The sequence below is a fragment of the Sorex araneus genome, chromosome 1 (genome assembly GCF_027595985.1).
Source record: "Sorex araneus isolate mSorAra2 chromosome 1, mSorAra2.pri, whole genome shotgun sequence".
NCBI lineage: Eukaryota > Metazoa > Chordata > Mammalia > Eulipotyphla > Soricidae > Sorex > Sorex araneus.
The window spans coordinates 131,840,448-131,856,850 of NC_073302.1; the positions used below are offsets into that span (position 1 = coordinate 131,840,448).

The 16,403-nt window shown below is 38.4% G+C and overlaps 1 protein-coding gene across 1 annotated transcript in view; it reads right to left on the reverse strand.

Annotated features, from left to right (window-relative positions):
* EMB (embigin) overlaps positions 1–16,403 on the reverse strand; it is a 51,108-nt gene that overhangs the window by 3,188 nt on the left and 31,517 nt on the right. The window contains exons 5-7 of the mRNA XM_055140768.1: positions 7,087–7,214; positions 3,406–3,685; positions 2,664–2,697 (exon numbers count right to left, since the gene is read on the reverse strand). Of these exons, the coding sequence (XP_054996743.1) occupies positions 2,664–2,697; positions 3,406–3,685; positions 7,087–7,214 (442 nt within the window). The remainder of the gene's footprint in view (positions 1–2,663; positions 2,698–3,405; positions 3,686–7,086; positions 7,215–16,403) is intronic.

Sequence of the window (16,403 nt, forward strand, 5' to 3'; positions counted from 1 at the left end):
GCTCATGTTCCCTAATAGTGGGTGAAAAATCCAACTCTTAGTGAACTCTGCTTCACGATGATAGGAAGAATTGACATGGAAGATTCATAAAGCAACGTTGCTATGAACACTTGGCCACTTGGCCGTCACTCTTAATTTTAAAAGTGTGTGTGTGTGTGTGTGTGTGTTATTTGGAGTCACACTTAGTAAACACTTTGTAGTGCTCAGAGATCACTCCCAGGGGTGGTCAGGGGACCATGCAGTGCTAGGGATTGAAACCAGGCCTCCCACTGGCAACGCACAGGTTCCAGCCCCTTGAGCCATACTCCTCACTCTAAAAAGATCATATTTTTAATGTTGACTCTGCGTTTATGCCATTGCTTACTGAGGACTATTGTCACAAACAACAGCAGCTAAACCTATTTATCCTATGAGAGGGAGAATTGTTTCTCCTCAAGCATGTATGTAAGGTTGATGATGTGAACATAATTTATGTGCTGTTTTGACGCATGTGAGATAATTGCCAGCCAGGAGCTCAGCCAACTATGCTTAGTAGAGATGCTATACTTTGATATGTTTATTACAATGGATTAGACTCTAAACATAGTTCTTTGTTTACTCAATGTTCTTCAGAGAAAGATTACAAATGCAGACATCAGATTCTTACAAAGTGACCAAACTAGGTAACAAGGGTGTATAAGGAGCGCCATTCTAGGTCTTACAGACAAGACAAACTAAAGCTCGTTAAACTATTACCAGCAGAGAATTTTAAGCATCCTATCTATTATGTCGAAAGTAGGGTAATGGGGATACAGGTGAGATGTGTGGATAAGTATCTGAGTATATCAGATATTTCAGCGATTTTTCTCATTTCAATATTTATTATTTGAAGTAACTGCTTTGTTTTTTAGAAAATCATTTTCAACAGGAAATTTCATGAATCCTTTGTACTTAAAATCATATATAAACATTAGCTTAAAATGTATTGATGAAATACTTATTTTAATTATAAGTAAAATTTATCTCCTCACTTAAAATTCTAAATGACCCTGGTAAAAGTTTCCTCTAAATGAGTCCAAGGGTCCCTGATACTTGCATTTTACTTAAGACATTGAAATATGTCAAGGATGGGAAAACTAAAACATAATCAGTGATCTACATGGAATAGTTCAGGTTGGAGAACAGAAGTACAACATCCAATTTTTTTAAAAAGAAACTTAACACTTTATATTATGCTATGAAGCAAATCAGTTAGATATTTCAATAATCTTAAAAAATGTTGACATTTGGCAAGCTGAGTGAAAATAAATGATTAGTAATTGATAGCCCCTGCACATTGCTCTAGATCTGAAAGCAAAAGCAAAGGAAACGGAGAAGTAAGACTTGACAATCAGGGCAAGGCTGTAACCGGTTCAAATCTCTGAAGAATGGCCCAAATGAGTGCTTTGAATATGGTTCCAAGTAAGCACGGGAATCAGTATATGGGAACCAGAAAGACAAAAATTTCAAATTAATATAAACAAGATGACCAAGTTCTCCCATAAAAGTCTGCAACTACCTTTCAACCGTTCAACCTGGGTCTTTAAGATAATACTTTTTTGTTCTGTTTTTTTTTTTCTGATCTGGGGTTATGAAACTCCTGTCATTATATGTAATACCTTTAGTTTAGATTTCATTTCTTGGTGATTTACTTCACCTGTCATATGTAAAACAATAAAAATAAACATTTAAATGATGTCTACAAATAGTGTAGTGGCAACTCTCTGTGCCGCTACTGTTCTTTAGCCATGGCTAAGGCACTCACATCTCAAAGTTTCTGTGGACTGACAAAGTTAAGTTTCAAGTACATTCTTGGTGCTAGGAGAAGTTGCTGAATCCTCCCATTTCCTAGGGGCCTTTCAGCTGCTTTACTCTGGCCTCATTTTCCGTGTCCTCAGCATTTGGCTCTTACTCAGATTTTAATTCAGTTCAGCACCTCTGTCACTGCACTCCACACTCAGTTATGGCTTGGAGGGACTCGGTATCTCCCAGCGTTACCAAACCAAATAGTATCCCTGATATTTTTACTCTTTGCCTTTGTCATGCTCAACTCTAAGGAAAGAAGGCAGTCTGAGAAAGTGTCATAATGGCACTATCTCTGAAAATAATGACACAAAATCTAAGCCAGTGTTTTTTAACATGACAGAAATTCAGAATCAGTGATAGACATTTTAAGGAAACACAAGAGCCCAAGCATCGAGCCTAGAGGTTCTGTTCTAACAGCGCCAATATAGTCTGACCTTTCATTTCTTATGAGCATCCTGAATTATCTAAAATAGTCAGGGTTGAGAAGGGTGTGCACACAAATAATACCTCCTTATGGTTCATGAATACCTTCTGCATGCCAACATTTGTGCTGAGTGACTTGACATATTTATAACTTGTCGATCATATTATCATTAAACCCATTTTTGTGGAAAAAATTGAAATAGAAGGGTAAAAGTAGTAAGTGACAGAAAGGAATGGTAATGCAAGCAAGAAAAACTTCTAGATTTAACTTTTTTACTACAACATAGATGTGCACAGGAAATGACACATAAAATATCTCATGTGCTTCTTTCTTCTTAACCGCAACCATCTTACTTAGTATCATATTGCTCTGTATTTTACTCAAATGAAAATTAATTTGCAAGAAAAATACTTACAGTTGTTCAATTTGCTCAAATTCTTTCCCGTCATCTGTAACAAAACAAGATTGATTTACTATATCTATGGGATATGCATATTCAATTACACTGTCCCAAAGTTAAGAACAGACTATTTTGAAATGAAGGACACATTTGCTACAACAGTAGACAGGATCACCTTCATCTTTCATCTTTACTTCCTCTTTTTCTGTTCTCTAGACCTTATCTACAATTTTGTTGAGCATAGGATACTGCCTCGAAATGTAAAAAAAAAATTTGAATTGATGGATTTTGAATTATTTTTTATTAAAAGTTTAGTGCAAAATTAGCTAAGAAACAACATGTTGCTCAACTCTTATATGCAAAGATAAAAAACTGGCATGACAATTTTTAGGAAAATTCCAAAATATGTAATGAAACATTTAAAATCAGTTATCAAAGTAATAGAATAACTGTCACTTATTTTGTTTTTTATGAATCCACCATAGATTTTCTAAAATAATAATTTTGTGCATTACCTAGTCCCTGTTTAGAGGGCAGCAAATCCATGAATATGGGGGAACATATATTTTAGTACTAAATGGTTTTAGGAAGTCTGAATAGGAAAACCATGAACATAAACTCAATTCACTGTTACTAATTAACATAAAGATCACAGCAAACAACAAAAGCTGGATTTCTCCCCAAGTTTTAAAGCCACAGAAATATTTATGCCACAATGTTATCTAATGAGAACATTATATAAAAATATAAATCCTACCTGGACGCTTTCTTTTCTTTTGGGTGTATGTTTCACAAAGCAGAATAACAGTCACTAAAACAACCACCTCCGCAGCTATTGCAAGAAACGGTTTGAGGGGCACCAGATAGCTCAGCACAACAAGTTCAATGTATTCTTCACTCTCGCCTAACTGAAATACTGCGTGGCACCAGTAAGTTCTCTGATCTTCCTCTGTAAGTTGCGTGATCTTGAGTCTTGTTTCATTAGCATTTGTTGTGTTAATCGTATACTTTTCATTAATTCGTACATCAATAGGTACCTAAAATAAGGAGCCATTAAAATCCATTCCTATTGCATCAAGGATACATGCCCCAAATAATCAAATTTTGAGGAAGATAGTAACATGAGAAAATATATTTAAATGCTCTGTGAATATCTATGACAAGTTACAGGTAATAGAGCCTAAGGCTTATCAGATTGGGATCTCCCTGGGGTTGCAGAATGAATGCTTTGCCTTAAGAACTTGGCATTGCATAACTGAAACTATGATGTTGGGTCATCCTGTGTTAAGGAAGAGATTAAAATTAAAAATACAGAAAAACCCCAGCCATCTAGGTTTCACATTCCTTGACTATCAAGTCAAAGTATTATCTCCTTCAAAAATGTGGAAATACATTAGATTATTAGAACAACAGATGCATTGAACCTGATTTTCCGTAACAGAAGAACATAGGCTCTTGCCATTGGGAGTTCCCCAAATTAGTGCTGAAGAATGAAATCATTAGGTTTCTGAAGCTGAAATTCTGTGTGTGTGTGTGTGTGTGTATGTGTGTGTTTGGATAGGGGCACACTTAGAAGTTCTCAGGGCTTACCCCTGCTGAGTCTGGCACGTGTGCTGCTCTGCACGCCTAACTCTGCTTATCAAAATTTCATTCTCAGGCAAGCTGATTTTTGAGTATCACTGGGTTTTCTCTGGCCTCTTAAATTTCATATGAAATCATTTGCAGGCTGATTTATTTAATCCATTCAAATTAAATTTTATTCTGAGCCCATTTGATACTTTTACAGCTCTATCATTCAACTGCACTGCTCAATAATGTTAGATCTTTTTCTTTGCTTTGCTTAATTTTCCAAAGAAATCTTAACTGAGATACAATGATTTACAGCTGTTAATGACCATTTCATATATACGTCATTTCAATACCACACAGACCACCAGTGCAAACAATTAGGTGCTAATCTTAACTGAGGTTACATGGAATTATTCTCAGAGGCTATTTGATAAAGTCTCTGGGTTAAATTTGCTATAAAATAAAATAAAACAATTTGGCTCTCTCTGTACCATATTGCCTGGATGGCTTTTTCAAATGTTTTCACTCACTCACAAATAATAAACCAAGTACTATTAATAAGCAGTGCAGGTTAATCTAATGCAGATAGTTGGCCTAGATTTTGAAAGTATCACTTGTATCACTCGTCATCTGGCTGCTGATCATTTTGCTCAAGCCGGTACTAGTAATGTCTCCATTCATCCCTGCCGTGTGCTAGTGTAGCCCAGTGGCATTTGCTTGCTCCAGAAACACAAGGAGCATCAAAGTGTTAGTTGAGGGTCTTGACCAAGAAGTCTAACCATGTCGTAGGTGGATGGCCAGACGTACTTTTGACGTCCTGTAGAATCTAGTTAATAATGGCTCTAGTCCAGTGGTCATCTCCAAATTGCATTACATGTCTGGCCCATCTGATTTTTGACACCTTGGCAAATGAGACAGCGTCACTGATTCTCGATCATCGATGGAGGTCGGAACTCCGAATTCCTTCTCTCACTTGAGTGAAACGTGATACCCGAATAGCATTCTTGTCCTGTTTCCGTAGGGCCCAGGTCTCTGAAGTGTATGTTAGTGCAGGAAGAACGGTGGAATCAAAAAGATATGCCCAGAGCCAGAGGTTCTTCGTCCTCTTAACCACTTCTTCGACGCTCTTGAAGGTGTTCCATGCTGCTCTTTTCCTCCTGTGCAGTTCTGGCACTAAGTCATTCCTCATGTTGAGTTCTCAACCTAGGTACATATAACTGCTGCATTCAGAAATGTTCATTCCATTGACAGCAAATGAAACGTCAGGAACCAGTTTCTCATGAACATTGCCTTCCTGAGGGGGCTGAGGGGGCGAAGGGTCACACCTGAAAGTTCTCTGGGTTTATTCCTGTCTCTAAACTCAGGGTGTCATTCCAGGTAGTGCTCAGAAATGCCAGAGGTCAAACCAGGGTTAGCCGCATGCAAGATAAGTGCCCTGCCCAGGATACTACTGCTCCATCCCTTAATAGAACTCACTTTTAAGAGTAATTGAGAGAAAATCAGATAGGAAATAGAGACAGGCAGAGACTACAGTTAAGCATTTATATAATATAATCAATTAAATATAATTAAAATTATTTGTCTAATATCATACATAAAAATAAATTAGGCTGTGTATTTCAATACTAAGACTAATATCTGCTTTTTAACTTTATGTATTTTAACAATATTTGCAACTATAGAAACTGTAATAAGATCCCATGGTTTATTTTGCCTTTAATCTCAGGCATTTTTTAATCTTTGAGAACATGACTTGAAATACTCAAGAGCCAAAAATCCTATAAAAAGTATACTCACAGATTTATATACATGTGCAATGTATTTCTGCTTCCTTCTAGATAATTTGTTTTGTAACAAATTACTGCACAGGTGTAAAAACCTTGTCTACTGTAACATCACTTTAGTTATGTGTGAAGAAATAATGTACAAAAAAAAACTACAAATAGATAAAATGTTTATCTTTCCTAATAATCAAAGTAAAGATAAGCATTAATAGTTCGATTCTACTTCTAAGTGATATGGGGAGCTGGGTCTTTGAAAATTTAAAAGGTATTGCAAGGGAATCAAATCACTGTCCCTTTTAAGTTCTTCATCTAACATCCTCCAAAATTCTAGAGCATCAACTTATCTTAGAAGAAGTTAGAATTTTATTGGCAGACTTATACTATCTCATACAATTCCTTCTGAATTATATCTTGCTTTACAGGACTTTTATATCACTGCTAATTAATAACAAAGTAATGGGAGGATGTCTTTTAAAGAATTTCCCTGAAGATAGTCAAGAATATCTCTTAAAGGATAATGGAGTAAGAAAGGAAACCACCAAATCTTTAACAAAATTTTTAATTATTTGCTTCCCTTAGAAATTACAAGTATTTGAGATACAGGCACACTTATATATAGTATCCAAGACCTATATTTAGGTTACAAAACATTACTTTCCCAAATGGTTCCATAATACCATATTGGCATCACAAGTGTGTGCGGAGGCAAAAGCAAGAAGAATTTTTTTTTTCTAGATGCTTTCATTGAATACTAGGTTAAATACAATGGTTTTTGATGAGGTCATTTATAACCTTAAATGACTGAAAATAAATTTTAATTTATAAGAAGTTTGAGTAAATTGCTAACTTTAAAACTCAGAGTACTAATTAATAAAATCCCAAGTACCTGCAGATGTATAGTATAATATGCTAAAGATATTAAAAAAAACCCTCCATTTATCAGATAGCTATATTTTTCACAATACTCACACTTAAAAGTATTGATGAATTAAAGAACAATAAAGGAAATGTGAGTCAATTACAAGCATATCATTTATCAAATAAAAGTTTTTATTTTTTTTTTAAATAAGATAAATAAATCTTACCTGAATACTTCCATTGCTACTGTACCAGGTCCAATTTAAAGGAAAACAACCGTGACATACACATTTCAAAACAGTTGAGTCTCCCACATAAGTGATCAATGGTTTACTTTTTCTATGAAGTTGAGGGACTAAGAAAAATTATGAAAAATGCGTGTTACTGAAGGAGTCTGAGTTGGAGAGAAGTATTCAAATTAATACATTATTCTTATCTTCTCATTATTATAATTCTATTTATGTAGTTTTCATTATTATAATTTTATTTATGTAGTTTGAGCTTTACATAAAATCAAATTAATTTATAGTATTTAGGATGAATGATAATAGTATAAATAGCGTGATATAAAGAAACAAAAGTCATCTAGAATTGAACCTATTGATAATTATTAGTACTATAATAACTGTTACATGTTTGGGGTTAGAAAAAAAAGTTTTATTGGTTCAAGATAACACAGTTGGAGGAAGCTAAAACTTGCTTCCTCCCACTGACAAAACTACAATTGCATAAAAACAATTTACAAAGAAGACCTGAAATAGGACAACAAGGAAATACAATAAAGAATAAAAGAACAGCACCAGATAGGTACCAAAGAGAGAGGGGGGTCGCTCAGGAAGATACCCCACTCTGACTGTAGGAGTTTATAGTTTATTCAGACACAATTCTGAATTGCAAAACTCTTCCCCAGGGAGGAAAGGAGAGTGATGCTCTATATTGGGAACCCAAACATCTCCAATCTGTGCTTCAGAGATGAGTCCTTAGCACTGAAGCATTATGAAAATCTCAGAATTTTACTTAGGTAGAGTAACTACCTACAGACTCTGTTGTCCAGGTACCAGGATATAACACAGACCTGAAAAACATTTGAACCATAAATGAAGAAAAAGTAACTGACACTCTTACAGCATCTGCATGAGAAGATGCTATGGGAATGATTCTCTGCTCAGACACGCTGGTGCCAATCATGTCAGCAATTTTCTATAATGCCATAAATTTTAGAAGTAAGGGCCACTTTAGAATTCTCCCTAGAGTCCACTAAGGACTGGGTCAAATTGTGCTGTGAGCTTCACCCTCCCCAGCTAGACCACCATAGACCATTGTCTGACTCCCAGAATCACCCTCTGTCATCGTCTCTCAGTCTTTTACCTGGAACCACCACAGGCCACTCCAGATATAGGTGCTGACAACGATGACAGCAAGTCATCATATCTTGTCTGGTACTGAAATACCAGCCATCCAGCACATCAAATACCTCCACATGATCCACCAGCATGCCAAGGCTAGTAAGACCAACAGCATCTCACATTATGTTATATAGCAGGAGGGTGGATTCAGTCTGCATACTGAGATAAATCTGGATATTTTTGCTTAGGTGCCCCAGAGTACTGCGCCCCAGCACTCCTTTAATAGTGCTTACACAAAACCACTCCTATAGTAAAGTTGAATGATGCCAAAGAATCAAAGCACAGAGAATCAGACAGAAGGAAGTTGTATCTCCAAAAAGAGCATGACAAAAATTCTGAAAAGGTCTGTAAAGAAATGGATTTGTGTAAAAGAACCTGATGAAAAGTTTAAGCAGTGGTTGTAAAGATGCTTACTAAACTCAGTATGGGGAAAAAAAAGAAAATGTTAAGTTTTATCCAAGCTTTAAGCAATATAAAGCACAGACAAGTACAACAGCGGAGAGACATCAGCAGTGAGAATGAAGCAGATGCCTCTGATAAGTGAGTTCAAGGCCAAAGCAACAGAACTCACCCTGACAGCCTCAGGGAGTCTATCAGTTCTCAGTGGGTCTCCAGGGCCATACCTGGCAGTACTTGAGAGGTTGTGTGATGCCTGTGTTCCAACTCAGGGCCCAGAGCATACAAAGCCTGCCCCCCTCACTGTCAGCAACCCCCTCACACCTGCTTTTCTTAGTTAATATTTATTATAATCTGCAATGCCTATGGCCTTTCAACAGAGGGGTCATTAGCTAGGTTAAAAGGATGGATTACTGTTATGTGCAAGAATAATTTTTTAACAGCAGATGGCCCCATGAAGCAAAAAAAGAAATGAGATCTAAAATAAAAAGTGGAAATATTCATCTTGATACATCTCAGAATGAAAGGGATATATAAAAACATGCAGGAAAAAGAAACAGTCACAGATTTAAGTCTTTTACAGATTATCCAGTTCACTGAGAAAGGAGATGAGGAAAGTGAACTAATTAAACATATAAGAGACACGGCTAGAAAGAATGATGATTTAATAATAAATGCTCATCCTCTAATGACAGATATCATCTTGACACCATTGTTGCAATTTGTGTTAAAGCCACATTCAAGTGTGAGTCACCACTGGTACACATCAGTGTCACTATGTTAAACAGGTTTTCAATGTAACAGTAAAATAAATTTACTGGATTAACTGGCACATTTTAGTACCTGGTTAAGAAGCTGAAATATTATGTTTGTATAAGAATTACAATTTAACTCCAAATTAGAACATTTTAAATCGGGTTGCCTAATTATTGTGCCTTACCCTAACAAATTAAACTGGTTGAAAGGTTAAAAAGTAAATTTTATTTCCAGACCTATTTAGTATATGGAGCAGAAGGAATATGAATACATGAGATAATAACTACTTATTATTATAACATCTAGGAACAGAAAGGAAATGACCCATTCGCAAAGTACTATTTAAACATAAAAAGGCAGAATGATGCAAGTCATACTCTGATCATGAGCTAATTTTTCTAATAAAACAGTAGCTATTATCCAAATGGATTTTTTGAAAAACGCAAGTACAGGGTATCTCTTATGTAGGAGTACTGCCCAATTACATCAAGCTACTAGAGGCAATTTGGTTCAATTTCCTCAGCCACTGGCTACCTCTTCAGACTTGATCACTAGACCCAGGGAATATTATAATGGAGAAGAATAATATCCACAAAAAATATAAGTAATTCTTACAAGAGGCCAAGAGGATAGTAACATAACAATTTGATTTTCACAGTATATCAGTATATCACTACAGTAATACAGTTGATAATAACATATATTTTACGTTTCTGAAAAACAGCATGGTATAATTGTAGATATTAAAATAGTAAAATCTGGAGGCTGGAGCGATAGTGCAGCGGGTAGGACGTTTGCCTTGCACTCGGCCAACCCGGGTTCGATTCCCAGCATTCCATGTGGTCCCCAAGCACCACCAGGAGTAATTCCTGAGTGCAAAGCCAGGAGTAACCCCTGATCGCCATGTGTGACCCCAAAAAGAAAAAAAAAATAGTAAAAGCTGAAATTAGGCTGAAACACGACATTTTATCATTTTAAGTTCTCTTAAGGTATGTCCAGTTTTTTGTACACATGGATGATGATGGGGGTCTAGAGAAGGAGGCCAGTATCTGTGGCCTAATGTCCCTGGTATCTTCAATAGAAAATCTCTGCTCGAAGCTCGCCGCCGAGATGTGATCCCGGAGACTGCATGTGTGCGGCCTCTCCGCAGCTGCACGAGCATGACTCCAGAGGCCAGCTAAACTACTTTTGGTACCAGCAACTCCTTGCAGAATGTCACCAGACTGAGAACTAAGCCGTGGCCCCTTGCCTGCCCAGGAGGGGAAAAGTATTTCTCTCTCGACTTTTTCCTTGCTGGGGGTGAAGGACGTGGGGACCACCATATTATGAGGACCACAGATGAGAGTTACAAGCTTGCAATGATCCAATAGCTGGAAGAAATTTCCCTGGACTTAGTTGCTAAAATACAGAAATCCAAAACCGCACGGCCTCTACTGCGGCTATTGAGGCTGCAAGACCTCATATCTCTTCATAACAGGTCTGACTCTAGTGGGGAACTCCTAATAATAATAGTGAGGTTTTTGTTGGAACATTGAATGTAACCAAAGTAAAGAGAAAGTAAAGTGAAATTTATCAGTTCGGGGCGGAAGTATAGGGAGGTATACTGGGTTTTTGGTGTGTGTGTGTGTGTGTGTGTGTGTGTGTGTGTGTGTGTGTGTGTGTGTGTGTGTGTGTGTTTGCGGTAGAATATGGGCACTGGTGAAGGGATGGTTGTTTCAGCATTGTATAACTGAGACTTAAACCTGAAAGCATTGTAATTTTCCACATGGTGATCAGTAAAATAAAAAAATTAAAAAAAATAAATAAATACTGATCTTCAGTTTGCTAAAAGAAAAAAAATTAAAAAGAAAGAAAATCCCTGCTCAAGTCATTCAACACTCGAGTTTTTCTAGCCCTATAGAGGAGACTGTCCTGAATTAGTCTTGTTCTGGCATCATTGGTCTCTGTTCTAGGGCTGAGAGTTTGGAGATGCAGATAATGCAGCCCCAGTTTTATGTTTTTTTCTGGTTCTGGAGGGTGTTTCCTCCTACCTGGAGTCTTAAGTGTCAAACTAAAATGGGATGTGAAGGATCAATGACTGTTTTCTGGTTTAAGGTTACAGGATACAGTTACCAGGATACAGCTGAGTAAAGGAGGGGGTTTCAGCAAGGTTTGTGTCAAAAGCTAGCCATGTCACAGGCTCTCCAAAAAGTGTTCCTTTGCTTTGATGTTGTTCGTGTGTTCATTTCTTTAGATGAGCTCTTGCAGGGAGGAGGAATGATGGGACCAAGCAAGGATGGGGCTATTTTTTTGTTTGTTTTGTTTCATTGCATTTTTTTAATTGAATCACAGTGAGATAACACAGTTACAAGGTTTCTCATGATTAGGCTTCAAGGGAATGGAGCTATTTTGCACCTCCTGACAAAATACTTGGAATTCAGCAATTCAGCATCACTTTCCAATCACACTGCACTCCAATATGCCCAATATCTAGTGTGAGTTTCTTATTAAACAAAGTAGAAGAATGCAGAAACTTTCCTTAAGAACAAAACATTCATTTAAGAAGATGTACCTGATTTGTGGAGAGGTCCCAACAAAAGTACTGCAGATAAGGGCCAGAGAGACAGGGTTCAGGCATTCCTTGCACTTGGCTCACCCTGCTTCGATATCTGGCACTGCATTTGGCCTCTGGAACAATGTTAGGAGTATCCCTGAGCACAGAGCCTTGAATACAATTGTGTGTGACTGCTGCCTCCCCCCCCCCAAAAAAAAAACAAGCAGAGATTCAAGTTTGACTAAAATAGGGTTTCTTTTCTAAAGCCATAAAAATCCTTCTAAAGCTTGGGCGAAGCAAAATCATACCTCATTTCAGTTACACATGATGAAGAACAACACATATATCTTTGTCACTGCTTTATTTTGGGGTGGAGGGGTGTCCATCATACTCAGGGGCTATTCTTGGCCCTGTATCCAAGAGTGACCCCTGGTGGTGCTTAGGAAACCATAGATGGTGCCAGGACATGTAAGGCAAGACCTTACCCACTGCACTGTTGCTTCAGACCTATTACTTCTTTATTAACATGGAGGCTCTTGGCTATGTTGTTTTCTGGAGCCAGGCTAGGTTCACTGTAAAACAACCACTGCTCTGAAGGCAGTCTTTGAAATGAGTTGTGTTGGTCATTTGTTAGGGGCATGATTTCTGTCTGTTCCAGATTGATATCTCCAAGATTACCGATTCCTCAATCTCAGTATGCATCTTTTTGGAAATTAGGGCACCAAGAAAATCACTGTATCACTGTCATCCCTGTCATCCATTGCTCATCGGTTTGCCTGAGCGGGCACCAGTAATGTCTCCATTGTGAAACTTGTTGAGAGCCCAGCAAGCTAGCAAGAGTATCTCGTCCACACGGCAGTGCTTGTGGCGCATTCGATACGCCAAAAACAGTAACAAGTCACCAAGAAAATAGATCGCAAAATACAGCCGAAATCTGGTAATGTGCCCATAAGAAACAAAAGTAAAAGAAAAGCAACCTTTGAGGGGGCAATGTGGAAGAAGATACACCTTTTATTTTCCACTAAGTCTTCATTTTTTTCTTTTTGGTTTTTGAGCCACACCTGGCTCTGCACTCAGGAATCAATTACTCCTGTCAGTGCTCAGGGCACCATATGGGATGGTCCCAAATGCCCTACTCTCTGCCTCTCCAGCCCCTTCAATAAGTCTTTATGAGGCACAAGCTGGATATGCAACCTAGTTAAAAAAATGGGTTTTCCCAAGGAAGTTTGGGTAACCTATGAGAAAGAGCAAGGAGCACAGCACACTATTAAATGACACCTCAAATGCTAACATCAAGACAGAGACAGAGGAAAAATGACAGCAACTGTAATGCAACCGAGAGAGGAGCCCAAACATTTGTCTCCTTTCTCCCTTTTTTCTTTTCTTTTTTTCTGACTAGCCTCGGGGTGAGACTATTCCCTCTGCTGTGCTATGCTGCCTGTTACTGGTGACAGCAGTTTGGGTTTAAATCATAAAATGCTCAGAGAACATGATTTTAATTGCTCCAGAGGTCACAATGGTTCTGGGTCATTTCTTATACTTGAAATTATTTATGATATAAGAAAAGGGGCCCAGAATTTTAATGTTCCCTTTTGGCCCTTTGGAAGTGGAAAAGGAGGACACATGAGAATCTTGGCGTAAAAGAGTCGCGATTTGAAGATGGTGAAGTTGCTGATCTAAGGTACTGCCTAGGAATGCGGGGTCTAGAACTTGTCCAGTGAGAATAAAAGTCCTACAGAGTTGTAAGTTGGAGATAAATTCTTCTTATTCATAGACTAGAATGGTCTACGCTTAAGTTTTTTTTTTAAAAAAATTCAGGTGAATTTAGTGTTATTATTTTAGTGGAAAGGATTTTTCCATATTGTCAAAGACAGTTAACTGGACCTTGACACTGGGCATCAAAGCTGAGGTTTCTATGAATTCTAATTATGTTACTTTTCCCTGTAGGAATCCTTGTATACTTAACAGTGAAGAGAGATGGCTGGACCAAGAATGGTTTTCTAGCACTTGATACTGTCAGTGTCTCATCATATATTGCCCAAAGTTCTGTGTCCTATAACATGCCTGTTACAAAGAGTTATGTTAATGTTGTAAATAATGTAAGCTTCCAGTAACCATCAGAATATTCGACTGGAAGCAGGGTAGACCATCACTCACTGACATGTGAGCAGTCGCCAACTCCCATGTGTACTCTGCTATTTCCCCCGCTCTGGCATTGATGGTCAAACTCACTAAGTCAGCAAGCATTTTTGCATTGCACTAATCAGTGATTCTGAAGCACTTTTACAATCTTGTAGAAATAAATCAGCCAGTTCCCATAAAGACAGAAGCAGAGGCTTGGCTGATGAGCCGTTCTGTGGACTCAGGCTCATACACAATAGTCAACTCCTACAGCCAATAGTTAAATTTTTGGCTCAATGTAATACATAGGATAAAAGCCCCAGGAAGATAGTATAGCTGTCATGGGCACATCTGTTTAATGTGTGAGGCCTGGGTCCAATTTCTGGCTAAGCGAAGCCTCCTGAGCACTGCTATGAATATGGCCCTCATGTCTCAGCACCTTCGGGTTGGCCGCGTGGTCTCAGGGGCTTCAGAGTCTAAGCAGCACCACACCCTCCAGCCCACACATTGAACTGTCCTCCCCAGAAGCCCGAGTAGCCCTGGGAATGGCCTCAGGCTCCCCGAGTACTGCTTAGAAACCCCCCTCCTACCCTCCCTCCTGCCTGCCCCATTCACACACACACACACACACACACACACACACACACACACACACAGATAAAATAAGCTTTCATCTATACTCAACAGCAGTGCTGCTAAGGAAAAACGGTCTTAGAAAAAAACATAAGGAAGCCATCCAGGGAACAAAAGCAGAAAGGAGCATTTATTAAGAATATGCACCATTCTGAAGGCATAGAGACCTAATTAAATAATAACTACAATATGAAGTGCTTTACATGGTACTCAAATGAAATTATTTCTTTAGGCATTAGTCAACCTAGATGAATTACAGAGAACTGTTAGTTTAAAAAGGATCCTGAAGGGTCCAATTTATTAATTTCATAAATATTTTGAAGATATAGGACAGACTTAAAAGCTACATTACTGCTGAATGGGCATTAAAATAAGCTGAATTAAACTGCTCCAGGAAAACTATTAAAGGATTAAAATAGAGGGATTCGGTGCTTCTTTTACTCCTGAAGCACGAGATTCCAAGCTGAGGCCTTGTGCTGGTAGCCAGCATCAGCCTACTATCTCAAGGTGGACAGAGAGGTCAGCTGCCTTCTCAAAGACCACGCGGCGTTCAAGCGGCCAGTATATTAAAAACTAAAAGGCTTATTTAATCCTCACAGTGCAGGCAAGCATGTCACTTCCAATTAATAATGTAAGTAACTTAATATGAGAGAATCAAAAAATACAACAGATTGGATATTTAAACCTGGACTCCGCATGAGTACTCTATTGTGCCATATAACACCCCATTTTTAAGTAATACCAGCACAATTTTTAAGGGTTCACATCACAGCTGCGCCCCACTTATTTTGCAAGACAAATCTGGCCTAAAGGCAACAACTGCAGAGTTGGTCCACAGGACTGAGCCTGAGGTGAGGGGTGGTGGGGAGGGGCCTTATGGGGCCTTGGTGGATGGAAGCTGCACTCTGGTGGCAGGTTCTAGAATGATGGAACTATGAAACCATCATCAACAACACTGTAATAATACTATAACAACACAGCCTCAATCAACAGAAGAAAAAATATTCTGGCATAAAATCTGTGATAACAGCACAGTGAAATGTAGTGGTAGATATTTCTTGAAAAGACTGTTACTTAGAAGAGAAGGGGGAAAGGGTTTGCTGTTTTCTATTATCTTGGGGGTCACAGCTGATCATGTGGGAATGAAGGTGGGAGTGGGGTAATTCCCAGGCAGGGTCATTCCAGCGTGTTCTGGGATCACCACAGCTCTCGGCAGTGCACTGGGAACAGAGGGAGTTTGGGAGGCCAGAGCTGAAAACCAGGGGCTCACAAAGGCCTGTTCCTTGCCACCTGGGCTATATCCCTGGTCCTCAGAAAAAGCTACTTAAAGGTTTTTTTTTAATTTAATTATTTTGTAGTGCTTTTTAATAGCTTATCTCATGGAGAGCACATTAAAAAGTTATGACTTCCTTGCAAAAACAAATTATATCAGACATTAAAGGCCATTTCTGAAGTTAAATCTCCTGGAGGGACTTGAAGCCTCAAGATTTGGAGGGGCTGTGGTTGGGTCACATCTAACAGTGCTACTGCTGAGGGCCTATTCCTGGCTCTGTGCTCAATGATCATCCCTGGTAGTGCTTGGAGGATCATATGCAATGACAGTGGTTGAAGCCAGATTGGTCATGAGGAAGGCTAAGGCCAGCATCTGTGTTCTCTGTCTGGTCCCTAAGCCTCCAGATTTGATAAACAGCTCCTCATG